The sequence below is a fragment of the Ovis aries genome, chromosome 3 (assembly GCF_016772045.2).
Source record: "Ovis aries strain OAR_USU_Benz2616 breed Rambouillet chromosome 3, ARS-UI_Ramb_v3.0, whole genome shotgun sequence".
NCBI classification, from domain to species: Eukaryota; Metazoa; Chordata; class Mammalia; order Artiodactyla; family Bovidae; genus Ovis; species Ovis aries.
In genome coordinates this window covers 101710518-101729298 of record NC_056056.1, presented here as the reverse complement: position 1 = coordinate 101729298, position 18781 = coordinate 101710518, and the positions used below count along the sequence as shown (strand labels likewise).

At 46.1% G+C, this 18781-nt stretch overlaps 1 protein-coding gene across 9 annotated transcripts in view; it reads right to left on the bottom strand.

Annotated features, from left to right (window-relative positions):
• AFF3 (ALF transcription elongation factor 3) overlaps positions 1 to 18781 on the bottom strand; it is a 628609-nt gene that overhangs the window by 91213 nt on the left and 518615 nt on the right. For 7 of the 9 annotated variants that reach the window (XM_060412422.1, XM_042246414.2, XM_042246416.2 and 4 more), the window contains one exon: positions 9728 to 9768. In XM_060412422.1, the coding sequence (XP_060268405.1) occupies positions 9728 to 9768 (41 nt within the window). The remainder of the gene's footprint in view (positions 1 to 9727; positions 9769 to 18781) is intronic. The other 2 variants (XM_042246415.2, XM_042246417.2) reach the window with 1 other exon arrangement.

Genomic DNA, 18781 nt, shown 5'->3' with positions numbered 1-18781 from the left:
GCCACTGTTCCCTGTGCGCCCAGAGCCTGTGCGCAACTAGAGAAGCCCGTGTGGTGAGAAGCCTGCTCACTGCAACTAGAGAAGAGCCCCAGCTCACTGCAACTCGAGAGGAGGCCCAGCTCACCGCAACTAGAGAGGAGGCCCAGCTCACCGCAACTAGAGAGGAGGCCCAGCTCACCGCAACTAGAGAGGAGGCCCAGCTCACCGCAACTAGAGAGGAGGCCCAGCTCACTGCAACTAGAGAGAGCCCCAGCTCACTGCAACTAGAGAGGAGGCCCAGCTCACCGCAACTAGAGAGAGCCCCAGCTCACTGCAACTAGAGAGAGCCCCGGTGCAGCAGTGTAGGAGGCCTGTGCACCACAGGGAAGACCTAGCACAGCCATAAATAATAAATACGCAGATTAAATTGTTCTAAAAGTTCACTTTAAAAACTTCCTGTTACCAGAGGCCCCTCCGGATGCATCCTCCTGGCTCTGACCTCAGGCGGTGGGTCTGCAGGAACCCGCAGGCACCCCCCAAGTCACTAAACCATCTTAATGAGTAATTAGTGGTTTCAAACAGCTTGTTATTTAGTTACTCGAAAGACCGTTAACAGCTTCTTTCAGGCTGCTCTGTTCTGTTGCGTAAAATACATGTTTGGGGCCTTTAAAAATATGCCTTATTTACCTGGTAGGACTCATTGTCTTCTCTGGAGCTGTTACATTTTATGATGGAAATTAGCACTGGGGGGCTTTTTAAAAGCTGGTTTTCAGACTCGATAGCCTGCGTTTGCTTATGACACTGATGCAGACAGCTGCGCTGATGGTGGTCACCGAGGGCAGTCAGGGAGACTGCCGCTGAGACGGTGGCTGAGAAGCGGCAGCAAGGTGAGTGGGTCCACGTCGGTGAGTGTCCACGGGCACCACTGACCCCGTGGGAGAAGAGGCCCCACAAAGAGCCTCAGTGAGCGTTTTCTCTCTTTCCATGGCCCCCAAACAGATCTCTACTGGGATCCCCCAGGTTACCTGAGAGTCACTGCTTTTGAAATAAGGATGATTTACTTTAAAAATAATAAAATGAATCTAATTATTTAGAAATTGACTGGACAAGGTGTCAGGAAATGACGCAGGGTGACTTTTCTAGGTGAGTGAAGTAGGATATTGACACAGGAGAGACAGGTGGCAGGCTCCTCAGGGGCCGGGGAGAACTCACCCAGGGACCCAGTTTGGCTTTTTTTTTTTTTAAATGGGAGAATAGGCTCGATTAGAACCTATTACAAAGTTGGGAGGAAATAAGCAATAGTAAGGGATAGTTCTTGGGCTTTGTTGATATTTATTTTTCTATACTGTCAAGGTAAAAACATGCTCCACACTGTGATTTGTTCATGGTTCCATAAATTAAACCCACCCTGTCATATTTTCCCGTCTTCCTGTTCAAGCTTCTTGGCATGACTTAGAGAATATCTCGCGGTACTCTGATTAGTGGCTTTCTCAGTGATGCAATAGGGTAATTACTATCATATGGATAGACTAACAAAGCATTTTTTCTATTTATCACCTCATTTAATCTGACCGTAAACCTAACAAGGAGGGTATAATTACCACCCTGTTTATGCAACTGAGAAAGTTCAGACTCAGATGAATAAATACTTTTCCCAAATTCCAGCCCAAGTTCAAGGATGCAAAATCCGATGCTTGCTTCATGACGTCTTACAAAAGAAGAGAGGAGATTAGGGAAAGCCGGGCCAGATACACGGTGTTTTTCTTCCTCCTTATCATGGGAGCAGAGATGTGTAGCATAATTTGAACTCACGGCCTTTCATGTTTGAAAGGCATTAAGTTATTATTGAGCAGCCGTTCTTTTTTTCTCTAAATAACTTTATTTCTTTATATTTATTTTTGGCTGTGCTGGGCCTTTGTTGCTGCGAGGGCTTTCTCTAGCTGCAGCAAGTAGGGGCTGCTCTCTAGGTGCCGTGCACAGGCTTCGCATTGCAGTGGCCTCTCTTGTGGAGTACAAGCTCTAGCTCTCTTTATAACTTGGTGGGGTGGGAGGATGTTACTGAAGCTGCAAAGAGCATCAGCTCTAGCATCAGCTGGAGTCAGATAGGCCACACTGCGGCTTTTCAGCGACTAGATTGTGGGTCAGTGACACGTCTCTAGAAACCCAGGTTCCCTAGGATTTCAGAGAGGATATGTGGAAAAGGAAACAAATTCCTCTCTTTAGGCCCTAATGTTGAATTCCTCCTTCTTGGCTGAGTGGGCTATCGTGAGGAATAATGACGTGATGCATGTGAGGTGCTTGGTGGTGTACTTACACGTGGCTGCTGTACTAACAAGGCCCAGGACCATACAAGCACACGCCCACATTCAATACACGCAGCAGATCTGCATGTGTCTAAGTTTCCTCTGAAAGTGTTAGTCACTCAGCCGTGTCCAATTCTTTGCGACCCCATGGACTGACTGCAGCCTGGCAGACTCCTCTGTTCATGGAATTCTCCAGGATAGAACGCTGGAGTGGGTAGCCATTCCCTTCTCCAGGGGATCTTCCTGACACAGGAATCAAACCCAGGTCTCCTGCACTGTGGGCGGATTGTGTACTGTCTGAGCCACCAACTTTCCTCCACCACCCTGTAAACTCCCAGAGAGTGGGATACATGGGTTTTTTTGTGTCTTGCGTAGAGACTGGCTTGACACCTTACTCACCTGCAAATGTGCGTTGACTGAGGAAAGGAAAATAGAAATGAATAATTGGTAGAGATCGTATGGGAGGGCATCGTAAGATGTGCCCATAGTGGGAAGCCTGGCAATGAGGAGAGGGGAGGAAGAGACAGGGAGCAGCCAGAGGTCATGTCTAGGTATTAGCAGAACTATGGCACCCTACAGTTCTCTCTGGTCACTGATTTCTAATTTAACTCCACTCTAATTGAATTGCACTGGATGGTTTCAATTTTTTGAAGGTTTTTTTTTTTTCTAAGACTTTCTTCCTACTTTTGCATTGTTTAAAAAAAAATCACTCCATTTCCCTGTCCCGGGTGGCAGTTAATAGTGCGTCTCCATTCTACAGCATCTTTTAGGCGTGGACTCCTCAGTGGTGAGCCCCTGACCATTAAGCTCTGCTTCCGGCGGTGGTCTGCTGCCATGGTGAACAGGCATCATTTCAGCAAGCTATTTTCTATTTTAAGCCCAGAGTTGCCGTTTGTTGCTGTCATTCAGTCACTAAGTTGTGTCCGACTCTTTGCAACCCCGTGGACTGTAGCTTTCCAGGCCTTCACTGTCTCCTGGAGTTTGCTCAGATTCATGTCCATTGAGTCGGTGATGCTATCGAAACATCTCATAGCGTATCAGACACCTTCCCACCTGGGGGCCTCATTTTCCAGTGTTGCCTTTTCATACTGTCCACGGGGTTCTCCAGCTAAGAATACTGGAGTAGGTTGCTATTTCCTTCTCCAGTGGACCATGTTTTGTCCGAACTCTTCACTATGACCCGCCCATGTTGGGTAGCCCTGCACAGCATAGCTCATGGTTTCACTGAGTTATGCACCATCCTTTGCTACAACAATGCTGTGATCCATGAAACGGGAAGAGTTGCCATTGCTTAACCACAAAACACGGGACCTAATTCTCTCATTCATTTGTTCATCATTTCCTTCATTCATCAGATGACTTCTGTGTCTCCTAATTGCCAGGAACTGTGCTAGGTGCTAGGGATAAAAAAAAAAAGCTAGGCCAGAAATGCAAGGATTATTTTAATTATTAGTAGAGACAAAGGATCTACTAATGCTACTCTCTACTAAACAAAGTGCAGAGAGAGTAAGCTATGAACATTTGTTAGACTATAAAACATGGCACGAACCGCCAGCCCCTGACCCCATCCAAGCCTGCCTGCTTCCTTGCTGCGTGATGGGGATGAGAGAATTCTACTCCTCATGAATCAGAGAACCTGGAGTACAGTCTCAGCTCTACCACTTGCTGTCTTGTGACCTTGCGTGACTCCATCGCCTGTCTCAGGTTCAGTTTTCTTATCTGTAAAATGGGTCCCTTCTATCTCATGGGGCTGCTGTGGGATCATAAAATTAGACAGTCAATGAGATGGGCTTTCTAAACTCTAGAGCTCTTTAAAGACGTTTTGCACGGTATCCCAAAGTGACTTTATCATAAGAAGCTGTTGCGTTGGAGAGACTGGGGACCACTGTGTGGCTCGAGGGCGAGGCTGATACTTCCCCTCCTGCTACTTTGTCATTTTACAAGTTGGAAATCTGAAACTCTCTCACAAGCCTCTCCTGCTCCCTGTTCGGACCCTTTGAGAAGAGCCCAGTCGTCACCAGTGCCTGGCAACTGTGACTTTCTTCTCCAGATTTCAGGGACAGTGTGTAAAATGAGACCCCGAAAGTCATCCTGCGGTTCTGGCGGCCACGCCCAGTACACTCCCCCCACCCCCGCTTGCCCAAGGTTGGTCCACGTGGCGACGGGTCAGGAGGGTGAGGCTGAATGCAAAGAGCACACCCTCCCGCCCCCGGCTGTTAGCACCTGCCCTCCCCTGCCCAGGGGCACCATGTCCAGCCTTGCTTCCAGACGTGATCACACTCAAACGGAGGTGAGCCCTTCATTCTAGGTGAGTCCTCACTTACTTAATTTCATTATATTCTCCCTAATGGAAAGAGGAGAGTTGATGGGTGAGATTTATTTGAGGAAGAGCAAGACTGAGGCGAGCAGACGCGCGAGGCTAATGGGGGCTTTCTCTTCACAAAGTCAGCACCTCTGGACTCTGGACTGGGAGGTGCCGAGCGCAGGTGACAGGCGGCTTCTCCCATGGCCCGCCGGCACCAGCCCCAGGCCCGCTGTGCACACAAGGTACTTCAGTGGAGCCTCGTGGTACCAGTGAATAAATCAACGGCAGTTGTTTAGATTCCAGTATAAATGGATCTTGGACCTGAGATACTGCCAGATGGGCAGACCAGGTTACAGTCTGGTGATGCATCTCCAAGGCTGTAGAAATGGAGCCATTTCTGGAGTCGCAGGCTGACATTTCAGAAGATGATTACATGCGCAATTTAACCATACAGCCATTCATGTCCTCCTAGCCCCACGGCCTTAACAACTGTTTTCATGTTGGCTTTCTTGCTTGTTCCTTTTTTTTTCTTCCCAAAGTTAAGCACAATCTTTCCCCTGCCCCCACCCGCCCAGCTTCTCATCTTTCTAGCTGAATGTGATTTATTCATATGAAATTATGCTCCATTTTTATAAAACCCAAGTTACTGCAAATGAAGCTGGAGGTTTCACAGAAAATATTAATTCCTGATCTACAGCTATAAAGCATCCTGGCTCACTCTGCAGCGGCTGTGTTGCTCCGAGACGGATGGAAGCGGTCCAAGGGGATGATTAACTTCTCAGCCCTGCCAGCTGCCTAGTACCCCTCTTGCCCTGGATTTCCAGATTGACCCCCAGCTTCTCTGCCAACGTGCAGTTGCTCAGCTTGATAAATCAGACGAATCCTTTTTCTGATCACAGTTATCTACGATTCACTAGTTAGGAAGGGAAGCTAACAGTATTCAGAGGCACTTTCCATACCGCACACACACCGTTTTCTCCTGATAGCATTCTGCGTATTCTCCACGTTACCAGTGACACGGCACCTAAGACGTGCCTTTAGAAATGATCCACTGGCCAATTAATCCCAATTCTTCTCTGCCTCTCTCTGCCCCACGCAGCACAGTGGTCTGTAGGAAGAAGAGATCCTCGAGAGGCACATTATAAGAAGTGGGTAAGTAAGAAGGAGCATGTCTCTTTGCAAAGGGTGGTTTTCTGGTTTATCTTGTTGAGAGCTTTGCCACCTCTTCCTGGCCTTTGCTTTTCCGTTATTTGGGGGCATTGGCAGGCCTCTGTAGTAAGCCAGCTGCTTCTCAGCAGCATAGAACTGACAGATGAAAAATTCTGTAGCCATCAGGAGAAAAGAACAAAACCCACCTACCCCATCTTCACTCACCCTTCCCATCACTGCAGGTGGCACGGATGAATTGGGCCAAAGCCTGTCTGGACTTGGAGTGCTTGGGGTATTTTCGTTGAGCCATAAATTAAGCCCATCACTCAAGCAAAACCAAAGAAGGCGACAGGTTTTTCTTGGATGTTTTTTTAATGTTAGTAATGGCAATATTACAGTTGTTGTTTTTTTTAAGTATATTTTTGGCCACACAGTGTGTCATTTAGGTTCCTAGTTCCCTGACCAGGGATCAAACCTGCTCCCTGTTGCACTGGAAGTTCAGAGTCCTAACCACTGGACCACCAGGGAGGCCCTGGCAATATCAGAGATTTAATTGATCAACGTTGTGTATTTATCGGCTTTCCCGGTGACTCTGCAGTAAAGAATCCACCTGCAATGCAGAAACTGCAGCCGAAACAGGTTCGATCCCTGGGTTAGGAAGATTCCCTGGAGGAGGGCATGGCCATCCACTCAAGTATTCTTGCCTGGAGACTTCCATGGACAGAGCAGCCTGGTGGGCTACAGTCCATAGGGTTGCAAAGAGTCGGACACGACTGAAGTGACTTAGCACGCATGCCCATGTCCTGATTACGGAGAACTCGCTGAACTTTACAGCATTACGGTCTCAACTGTCAGATGCTGGGTTTCTGCTAAAATGCCCCTGGAAACCAGGAAGCTGGAACAACGAAAAGACAGACAAGACCGACCTTCAGAAAACATCCGGATGTCCTCCACACTCTGACAATCCATGTGGATGAAATTTCTACCTGACCTCAGCCAGGAAAGAGCAAAGCCTGTCCTGTGAAGGGAGACTTTCTTACGGGGAAGCAGAGGACAACTGGCTTCCTACAGTGTAGACTCACACCCCTCCAACAACCCACAGCAAGTAAGCTACATTTTATCATCAGGCTGTTCATCTTGAGGCAAAACGACCCTGCTCCTGGATCAGATGTCCTGTGTTCACCAGCTAAATGGAATGGACATGGGATCACAAAGGGGCAAGCGAGCCGGACACCTCAGTGTCACTTGGTGGTGAGACACAAACCAGCCCTGGCTCTCAGTGCAACTCCCAATCCCAGCATTCAGGGAGCAGCTGCAAAGGCCCCAAAGCACTTCTTCTAGAACAGAAACACAAGTGCCTAATCACCATGGAATTTTATATCAAGAGGTGATAACAGGCTTAAAAAAATAAAAAAAGTTTAGGAAACCAGAATAGTTTGTGTGAATGGATGCAGAAATGATTACCACCAGGCCGTAGGGAGTCTGAGGTGTGGGGGTTAGACCTCTACTTTGGGAAGGTCACAGCCTGGGGTTGTGGGGGGATTTTTACTCAATTCCATTCCCACCCTGAGGCAGTTCCTGCAACAAAAGAATTCTAGGCAAGTCATACAGCGGTTGGACCCAGAGTCACATTTCTCATTTTCTAGAAAAGGCTGGTTTACTCCACAGAATACGTAGCGTGACAGAAAATGGTATCTGTCATGTGATAAGCTGGCATTCTCTAATTTAAGAAGCTGGAAAACACGAGTCCAGTTGATTCAGTAGGTCTTACAAGTCCTTATTTTGAAGGAGGGTTTTTTAACTGTATCTCCCAACAATGACAGATATTTCTCACTCATGGAAATACTCGTGTGGCCCTGAATTAAGAGAAAACATAGAACAGGAGGTGACGTCAACTCATTGCTTTGAAAGGCACCAGCTTCCTCGCACTTTGAGCAGGAAAGCTGCTAGATGTAGAGGGAGGTGCTCAGTTACATTTGAAGACAGAGAAATTCGTAAGACGAGCAGTGAGAACGGGAACCTCGGTTTCCGGGCAATGGACTTTTTTCCTTACAGTTTCTGCACTTAGTGGTTATATAACAACAAGGGCTAAGATTCTAACTTACGAGCCAATGATCTGGCTTCAGGGTAAGTTTTTGAGAAGATCAGAAAATGTCAAAGGTAATAGTGCTGCTCATCATGAAAGTCCGTGCCCATCTTCTACCCAGGACCGAGTCATGTGTCTTTGGGGGAGAAGCCTTAGAATACACCAGTTCTAGTTTCTGATGACTTGTCTTTGTATCCACAGCCATATCTTCAAAGGGAGTCCATATTTTTAAAAAATAGTTCTTGATTCATTCTACCAAAGGCCATAAAGAGATTCTGTGTCTCTGTAGTCGTTTTATTGAAATGTAATTGATACACCGTAAAGTTCACCCATTTAAAGCTTGCAATTTAGTTGTTTTTATTATATTTACTGGGTTGTGAAATCATCACCACAATCTAACTTCACATAATTTTTATCATCCCATAAAGAAACCTTGTCACCACTGGCAATGGTATAACATTGTAAACTGTGGGCTTTCTCTTGCTTCTCAATGCGTTTTGTTGAAGGACTCACTTAAGAAGAAGAGTCAAAGGGAAAAAAGAAACGTTGAGAAAAGGAATTAATGTGTTAGATTTTAAACGTGTTTAGATCCAGTCCCTCTCCTCCTCCTCCCAACAGACTCAGAGGTGGTACTGCTGCTGCTGCTGCTGCTGCTAAGTTGCTTCAGTCGGTGTCCGACTCTGTGCGACCCCATAGATAGCAGTCCACCAGGCTCCCCCGTCCCTGGGATTCTTCAGGCAAGAACACTGGAGTGGGTTGCCATTTCCTTCTCCACAGAGGTGGTACCGTCACCAGCTTTTGCAAAAGTCACAGAAGCAACCCCCGAAGATGAGGTGGCAGCCCCTCTTAGAGCACACAGGCTGGTGTGGGGAAGGCTTTTCAGCTGAAATCACAACGCTACAGCTCCGCCTGCCACCGCCGAGAAAATGCTTTTCATCTATGTGCATGGATAATTCCCCTCAGGGACAGACTTTTCCTTGGAGAGGCACTGAACTGAGCTGGTTTACACAGGCAATTACTGCTCATTCCACAAAAAAAAAAACGAACTGGGAAGGAAAGGGGTGGAGGTGATGGTAGCTAGCCAATGCCAAGGTGTCTGCTAGCCTGCTGAGTGGGACGTCTCCTCCAGGTCTTTCTAGCTTTGTGAAGAACATCACTTGCAGAAGGAAAGAAAACAAGGCTTTGTCTTTACCACCTGGTAGTCTTTAACACACACACACACACACACACACACACACACCCCTTGGCAAATGAGGAACAAAAAAACCAACTCAAACCAGTAAACGGTCAAGTCTACTCTAGGAAGTAACTTATTATACATCCCCACTCAACTACCTTTATACAGCCTTATAGGCAAAGCAAGATGTGAAATACAGCTTGAGTATGTTTACTGATTAGGTTTCCATATCTCGTTCAATCACACAAGTCAGAAAAGACAAGCCAGAGTGAGAAGGAAAAAGTCAGGCACACAGGACTGGGAACTGGGTTCCGCGCATAAAGTATTTCGAGAGAGAGTCTCATCAGAAGCCAGACAGCTCTTGGGGAAGTGTCTGAAGAGAACACCCCAGAATAAATGAAGTACTTATTGTTGAAAAATGAGCTCAGATCTCAACCAATCCCAAAGTTCAGAATTTACTGCACCATTCAGCCCGTTCCTTCCAAGTTTCTTGTCTCCCGTTTCATCGCACAACAAGGGATTCTCCGTACTTTCTATGAAATACAGCACGGCGATTTTTGCAGTAATAAACTCCACACATGCATGACGAATCGAGGCATGCAAAATGTTTAACATCCCAGTTCACAGATACTTTAGGGACAAAATCCGATTATGAATTATATGCCACAATAAATAGGGCTCAATGTTTCATAAAGCAATTTATAGTTCATAAAAATGACAAAACGTACCTGTCAGACAGAGTGTGGAGGGCCGTTCTCTGGGCTGCCTGCTGGAAGAAAGGGCAGAGATGTTTGTTTAATATTCTGGCTTTTAAATTATGTGCTCAATCAATACTTAAAAAAAAAAAACCCTGTGTCACCCACATTTTTTGCCAAGTAGCCAAATATGAAACTACTAGTAACATAGTAGAGAACCCTTTTGTATTATTAGGAATATTAGAAAATGAACATTTCTGAAGTTAACGGAAGTCCCTCACCAGGCACACCTGCCACCAGGGGGCGGCCTTGAGGAGGTTGGACATGGCACCAGTCAGACCTATTTCATTTTCACTTCCTGAAATCATTTTTAAACACTATTTTATTCTAGTTTCCTGTAAGAAAAGGATCTGTTTTGGTTCCTTTGCAGTTACATTCCCAACAAAGGTATAATTTTACTCCAAGTTTTCAGATTTATTGATAAAGTCACAACTGGATATTGGGATATTGACTGGCTTGGAGATGATATTAGGTGATTATTGATATGTTTTAGACACAGTTAACATAATTTCTAAAGAGTCTTTTAGAGATTCACATTGAAATATCTATGAATGCACTTACATGATGTTGGGATTTAGAAGAATATACCCGGATGGGAGAGAGAGCACATAAATGAAACGAGACAGCCTTGGGTGGACGGCTCTTGAAGCTAGGTGATGAGCACATTGGGGGAATATTACAGTATTGTGGGAAATTTTGTGTTTTAAAATGTCCATGATAAAAAAAGAAAAAAGAAAATAAGGAGGCCTCCACTGCTCCTTCAGATTCTCCCAGTTTCCCACTCACTTTCCCTTTCCTGTTCTATTTTTTTCTTTGCCCGCTTGCCTTCCCCTGAATCTGCGGAAGGCAGAGAGCACACTCTCTTCTCTGATGAGAAGTCACACGAGGAGGGGATCAAAGTGTGGCCTCGAAGACCAAGGCCTCCTCAGGGTCCACACAGGAGACAAGGAGTGTACATGGAGTCTTCACTCTTGACCCAACAGGTGTCAAAGTTTACTGTTTATCAGAGACAATAACGTCTCCTGTGCTCTTCTTCTTCACAGGAAGCAGACAAAATAGAATCTTCAGATTAGGAAAAAGGACACATCAGTACCCTTATCCCTAGTACAGAAACGAAAGATACCCTCGGTGGTAGTAGCATGTCCTTGGATCAGGCAGTCAGACCAACACTTACTGAATTCCTACTACACAGAAGATGACTGCCCTGGGCGCTACGGGGCACAAAGGCAAAAGCAGAAAAAGTGGTCACCGTCCTGGACAAGCTGCGTCTCCAGGGCGTTAGAATGGAGGTCCAGGGATGACTTGCAGACATTGATGAGATAACATGCAAATAAAACGGTGAAGGTTGTTGTATGGCAGAAGCCAGTCCAATATTGTACAGCGATTATTCTCCACTTAAAAGTATTTTTTAAAAAAGGTGAAGGTAGGACAGAGCTAAGAAGGGGCGGACATGAGCGATGACTAACCGCTGGTGCATCTTTAGTCACGCAGTCGTGTCCGACTCTTTGTGACCCACCGACTGTAGCCCACCAGGACTCTCTGGTAAGAACACTATTCCCTTCTCCAGGGGATCTTCCTGGCCCAGGGATTGATCCTGGGTCTCCTGCACTGCAGGCAGATTCTTTACCGTCTGAGCCACCAGGGTTCTACAGTGTGTGGAGCTGTTAACAGGTGCTCTGGGAATATCTGCAGAGTGAACGCCAACAAAGACATCACTTAGGGGGTCCTTCCCACGGAACTGTGGTTCGGGGGGGCGGGCAGTGCTGGTCCCGGGCTAGATGGCAGAGAAAGGGCCTGTCTGAGCCCCAGCAGTGCTTCTCACCTGGGCTCCCCTCGCCCCAGTGCCAAGAGTGTCTGGGTTTGAGGTGGGCGTGTTTCCGTGTGTCACACTCACGCGGGGCTCACTACTGCCGTTTAGTGCCTGCCCCGAGGGTGCGAACGACTTTTAAAAGTCAGGGGCATCCCTGGTAGAATCAGAAGCTCTCCCCTTAAAGTGACAAGGGTGTCTCCATGGAGACACTGTGGCAAAGTAGGAATGAAAGGCAGGTTTGAAAGGAAGAACCCAGGGAACATGAGCTCTGGGGCTGAGCACCAGGAACGGAAAATGATATGAGAAACTTCATAAGTCTACAAGTGACACAGCCGCAGCGAGTTAGAAAAAAACGTAACATCTGTTGAACTGGGAATGGAGAGTCTTATGCCCTGGGACAGGCTCTGCCTCTCATTTATATTATGGACCTGTATTCCGGTCCTCAACCCAGACCTTGGTTTTCAAATGGCCCTTTCCCTCCCCGAATGGACGCTGAGGGAGCCAGTCGAGGTCCAGGTCCTGGGGACAATCCGAGGGGCAGCTGCCCCTTCCTCCCTTCCTGGATTCCAGGCAGTGAAAGCCCGAGTGTCCTGGCATTCTAAGGTCACGCCATCCATTCAAGACGGGAAGCAAGAATGTGCGCTGTGCTCTCTCTTCTTGGGGACATGTGAGGGAGCGGAATGGGGCAGGGGGAAGAGGTGAGAGGCTGCTAGAAGGTCTGGAGTGCAGGCTCCCCCGGGACACCTCAGAGGAGGCACATCCTTCTCTCTCCTCTCTCCTTCCTCTGTGAGGGCCGCCCCAGAGGCGCATTCACAGGACACCCCGCCGGTGCCGGGCAGCCGCTGCTGTTCCCTGGTCCCCTCCTAAGGGGGTCTCTCCTCACTCAGCAAGATGGCCTTCAGGTTGGAAGGTATCCCTGAAAAGAACTTACTCCTGTTTGGCTAAGTATACAGAAAAGCATCTGGGACTCCCCAGAGGAAAGATGGCATATATTATTAGCACAGTCTCTCCACATCGTCTCAGTAGGAGGCATTGGAGACGGACTCTTCCTGGAATAACAAAAATCACAGGAGATGCGACTAAAAGTTCGACAGAAATCTCTCACATGGCATCTGAATTTTCCCCCAGCCGTGGATGTCAATTTTTAAAAAATGTCTATTGATTCCTTTCTCTCCTGCCTGCAAATACTTCCCACTGGCTTTTGTGATAAGGAAAACACAGCGCTGTTTGATGTGCAGTCTACAGAAGATGACTTAAGAAGCAAAAGCAAAGCAAAACAAACGCTCAACAGAAAACTCAGATGCCCATCACTAGAATACCTATGAATGGATGCTTCCCAGGTGGTAGTACCTGCTGAGAATAACTCCATAGGACTGATGTGGGCGAGGCCTCTAATGCAAGCTGAGCTGAAGCTGGGAGCTGCAGACAGACATGACCCTGGGACCAACAGGTCCTTCCAGGCTTAGACATCCTGCACCTAACCCACCACTCTGCAGTCCGTCCACACAACTGCCTGCACTGCTATTTTTAATGCCCACTTTTGATTGTGCTATTTAATTTGTAGTTACTCTCCATCATTAAAAACTTAACAGAAGATGGCTCATCATCCATCAAGAAAGGAGATGAGAATATAGTAAATGTTTTAAATAACTTCTTGAGAAAAAAAACCTTATGGCATTAAAACTCTATGTTATATGCCAGAGCAAAGACCACCAACTTTATTTTTTTTTTTTACTGCCTTAAACTTTGGCAGTTGTATACTATTTTATTTTACTGTTGGAAAATAAGAAAATAAATAAACATCGGAATTAAACAGCAGAGAAAAATTACTTAGGTGACTCATGATTGAAGGCTGAAAAACTACTCATAGTAAACTAGATGAATTGCCCACTTTCCTTTTCTTAAGACTCGTACATTACAGCAACCGTATTTCTCTCTTCCTAAATCATCATCTTCTCTTGTAACTTTCTTTTTATTCAGCTCTCAGCAGAATAGATTGAGAGGGTTAAGAGCATGCATCATTGATCTTTCCTGAGTTCATTACTCATGCATGAATGACTCTGAAGGGTAAGTCTATGAGTCAAAACAAGTTTTCTGCCAGAAATAATCATTTTCCAGCTTCTCTTCAAGAGATGACATCTTTTCTCTGTCTTTATTATAGGAAGCTGGTGCTTGGGAGCCTCATCAGTAGACTCACAGGTTTCAATGCACACTAGATGAGTGACCAGTCACAATCTGTTACCGACGGGAAGTTAAAGAGGAAATTAACTGCTCTTACTGTAACTGGGTCGAGCGGTGAACAAGTTCATGGGTACTGGAGTGGGGAGAAAACAAAGGGAAAAGACTGGAATTCAGAGAGGTCTCAGCATGATCCGGTTTCTTTCTTATTGACAGAAACAGAACTAACATGTGAGCAGAACCGTAAAGCAATCGGATGTACCTGTTATGTACCGGTACTGGGCTTGGCTTGGGTGACAGTCAAAATAGGCAAAGCTTTCGCAACACTGTACTTGGAATTTCCAGGTGAGCCAGACGCAAACGGTTAGACACACAGAAGCATTCTAGATGGCGAGGGCTATGACCAAAGGGGACAGGAGCTGTGAACAAGAATGTGAAAGGTCCTTGTTTGGGATGAATGTACAGGGAAGGCTCTCTAAGGAGGGGTAAGAGTATTGAATGAGAAAAGTATGAATGCAGAGGAGGAAGGGACAACTGTTTAGTAGCAGAGGCCCGAGGCAGGCCTGGATCCCTGCTTAGTTGAAGAGCTACAGGAAGGTTGCTGTCAGGCACATTAGTGAGCGGTGGGAACAGTGGTGGGTTGTGGAGGTCAGGTTAAGGATTTTGGATGTTATCCACAGCAATATGAAGTCACTGAAAGGTTTACATGAGGGGAAGCTGAGAGAAGGATGTACGGCACCTGCCTGTACATTCTTTGCAACTTTTGGTGAATCTATAATTTAAAGAAAAAAAGAGTAAGGAGAAAGGCAATATGACTTACACTTTTCAAATACCCCTCTGCCTTTTGTGTGGCAAATGGATTGGGACAGGGAGGGACAAAGTTGAAGGTCACTTGCAGTGATCTAGGTAAGGGAAGTGCATGGGAGCAGTGCAGATGGAGAGAGTTCATGGTACATTTTGGAGGTAGGCTTGAAGGAACTAGTGACTGACTGAATGTTGTGGGGTGGGGGGCGTCAGGAATGAGTCCCAGGTTCCTGGCATGAGCACGTGGCATGGATGGAGAACCACTGACTTGGACAGGAAAGATGGGGCAGAAGCAGGACAAAGGCAGAGTTTAGGTCTGGGTGTGTAAAAAACTCTAATTCGAAAAGATACACGCAGCCCAGTGTTCACGGCAGCACTGTTCACAATAGTCAAGACACGGAAACAGCCTAAATGTCCATTAACAGATGAATGGATAAAGAAGAAATGGTACGCGTACATGATAGAATATTATTCAGCCATCAAAAAGACTGGAACTTGGCCATCGGCAGTAACATGGATGGACTTGAAAGGCATTATGCTTACTGAAGTTATGTCAGAGAGAGAAAGACAAATATTGTATGATGTCACGTACACATGGGCTCTAAAAAATTCAAGAAACTAGTGAATATAACAGAAAGGAAACACACTCGGATATAGAGAACAAACTAGTGGTTACCAGTGGGAGGGAGGCGGGGAAGGTACAAACGACTGGGTATGAGATAGGCTCAAGGAGGTATTGTACCACATGGGGAACAGAGCCAGTGTTTGGCAGTAACTGCAAATGGAAAGTAACTTTTAAAACTGCATTTAAAAAATGCTAAGATCTCCCCACTGCCCCTCCAAAAGTTTGGGTGTGCAAAGTTCCAGTTGCTTACGGGATGTCAAGAGGAGACGCTGAGTAGACAACTGGATTTGTGAGACAAAACTGTTAAATGTCAGTTAAGAACACAACATCAATATGTTTTCGGCAAGTGACAATCCCAAGGAGAGAGACGGTTTGATTTTCTGGATCTGCATTTCAGTATTGGTCTAAGAGAAGCAGATATAGACTCCAGCTGGGGAGGACACACTTCCGTCTCTGCACTTCACGTGGGCATGACCTCCACCTGCTACACAGCATCAGGTGTAGGACCAGGACAGTCAAGGAGGTGTCACCGTAGCAGTATTCACAATCCCATCATGTCATTGTGTGAGGCTTGTCTCCACATTTAATTACTCGAATAAACACGATCGCAGCTAATCTTAGTTCATTTGCGTTTGGCTGTTATTGAAGCAGGCTATGAAATTTACACGGATGCTCACATCTTTCTAGGAATTCTGGCTGGTAAGGGCTTAGTATTTTCTTGCCATCCTTCTTCAAGTTGAAACTTGCATTTATTAACTTATTTCCCTGTTTAATTTCCTTCTACCTCTATTAGCACATTTTATGTTTCATTAACTTAATTTTTATGCTGTTGTTTTTCATTTTGGTCCTAGTTGATGACTATCTTTAACTTTATGTTGCGAGTTTCCATTTTTTTTTTTCCAATCCATTTAGCAATATTTGCAAGACAAAGGAAAGAGTCTCTTTTCTTTTCAAGTAATAATAAGTACTTTACATTTTTAGAATTCTAGAAATGCTGTCTAGGAAGGATTTTGCTCAGTGGACTTTGACCTTATCCTGTACCCTACAGGGGTCAGGCAGAGTCAGGCGTGACACTATGATTTAGCATCCAAATAACAACAGTTTTGAGAGTGAAATGGGATGCTAACCAGATGAGTATCAGGGACAAGAGGAGAAAATCCTGCTTTCTTGGGGCACAACATATGGTCACTTGAATAAAGATGACTCTACATATATAAACATGATCAGAATGAGCAGCATAGAATTTCAGGAGCTAAGGAACTTGCCAAAAAAACAAAAGCAAACACCTCAATCTGGTCATTTCTGGACAAACCACCCCAACTCTTGGTGTCTCTTTAAATCAAGTTGGTGCTTCTCCTGCTCTTCCTCCAGCTTGTGCTCTGTTTAGAGTCTGCCTACAACATGAGGTCCTTTTTATGAAGACTGCCTTGACCACTCAGGCTCCTGTTGACCCTCCAACTCTCAGAGCTCCTGGTCAGAACATGGCTTAGCACTGGGTTCTATTCTTTCCTGGGGAACTTGCCATCTGCTTCACAGGAATTTTAGTCTTGGCTAAAACTCAAGTCCCCTGAAGGTCACTAAAGGCAGAGATCTCAGCTCATCCTCACTCCACTGGAGAGAGCCTCCCGCGGATGGACAGCGCCTGCAGCGGGATTCGAGATAGGATGTGAGTAGTAACTTCTAGTGATAACAAACGCTATTATATGCCACGGCTCCAATGTCAGAGCTTTGCTGAAGTACACTTTTTCCTCTTAGCTGTATATTCTTTCTCTATTTTACTATCTTGAAAATCTAGGATACACTTTAGAGAAATTTTGACTGGTTGTTTTAACTGCGTGGCTTTGATTTGCATAGGTCTACCAGGGATTACTTTGCCAACAAAGGTCCATCTAGTCGAGGCTATGGTTTTTCCAGTAGTCATGTATGAATGTGAGAGTTGGACTGTGAAGAAAGCTGAGCACTGAAGAATTGATGCTTCTGAACTGTGGTGTTGGAGAAGACTCTTGAGAGTCTCTTGGACTGCAAGGAGATTCAACCAGTCCATCCTAAGGGAGATCAGTCCTGGGTGTTCATTGGAAGGACTGATGCTAAAGCTGAAACTCCAATACTTTGGTCACCTCATGCAAAGAGTTGACTCATTGGAAAAGATCCTGATGCTGGGAGGGACTGGGGGCAGGAGGAGAAGGGGATGACAGAAGATGAGACGGCTGGATGGCATTACCTACTCGATGGACATGAGCTTGAGTAAACTCTGGGAGTTGGTGATGGACAGGGAGGCCTGGCATGTTGTAATTCATGGGATTGCAAAGAGTCGGACGCAACTGAGTGACTGAACTGAACTGAACTGAACTGAACCAGGGATTTGATAAAGATAGCAACTGACACTTATTAGTACTTGTTATATCCTATGGGAAGTGCTGATTAGAGATGATGATACCAGATGGTTTGCTGGATAACATTATTTTAAAATTTGGATTCTGTTACTGACACACTAATCTGGGGGCCTATTTAAGGTTGGTGGCCATCCTAACTTGGCAATTCAAACCTTCTGAGAGGGACTAAGAGGCACTCTTGTCTTCACTGAGCATTTCCAGGACATTTTACTCTAGAGACAACTCTAGGAACAATGGTGACATTTGCCATGCGGCCCCTTCTGCATCCAGGAGGGGTTTCCATCACAAGAGAAGAGTTGGGGACAGCTGCTAAGGGTTAGGAGAAAGAAGGGAAGGTGTGGGGATAGTGTGAGCACATGCCCCAGGGGCTGTCCTCCAACCACAGTGACTGATGTCAGATTCCTCCCAGGAGGCGAGGGCCCCAGGGAGGACCTGGACGATACAGTCACCTAGAGTGATGGGCCATACAGACCACCATAAGGGCAACGCTACGGGTCAGAGAGTCCTGGTGGATTCCTGGGGGAGGTCTACGTGGTAGAGTGCGTGGTATATGGTGCTAAGAGGTCAGTCTGCAGTGGGTGGGTAACGGCAGGAAGACCCACAGCCATGCATTAGGTTATTAGTGTGGCAAGGGTGGGGGTGGGGGGCGGGCAGAAGCAAGCTCGGTGACACTCAGCTCCTTGCCAGGTCTTGGGGAGCAACTTGTGCTTCAAGAGCTGTGGCATCACTGTCCTCGAGCTGTGGCATCACTGTCCTCGAGCAAGTAGCCTCTTCTACCTGGGCTTCTAGGAATTCGCTCTATAAAGGACCAGACTGAGGGAGGCTAGAAACCAGCTCCTTAAGGACAGGAAGTGGGTACCAGGTACATAACTGCACAGCTCTTGGTACAGTACAAGGTCTACGTACAGCACAGGGCACACAGATTCTTGACAAATATAATGTTCCTAGGTGACCAAGACAGGGGTGGTGCCTCTGCCAAAGCCCTGACGGAGGATGCACTAACTTTCTCTCATTCATTCATTCACTCAATTTGACCTCATTGCTAAAAAGATTTGTGTCAGCAGAGGATGAGAACTCAAAATCAGCAACAGATTTAAAAGTCTCTCACAGATTTTTAAAGTTTATTCAAGCTTTTGTTAGTATAATTACAAACCAAAGAAGTCTTTTTTTTCTCTTAATTTTAAAAGAATGAGAAAGTCAGTCTTCTGTGTTTAAAC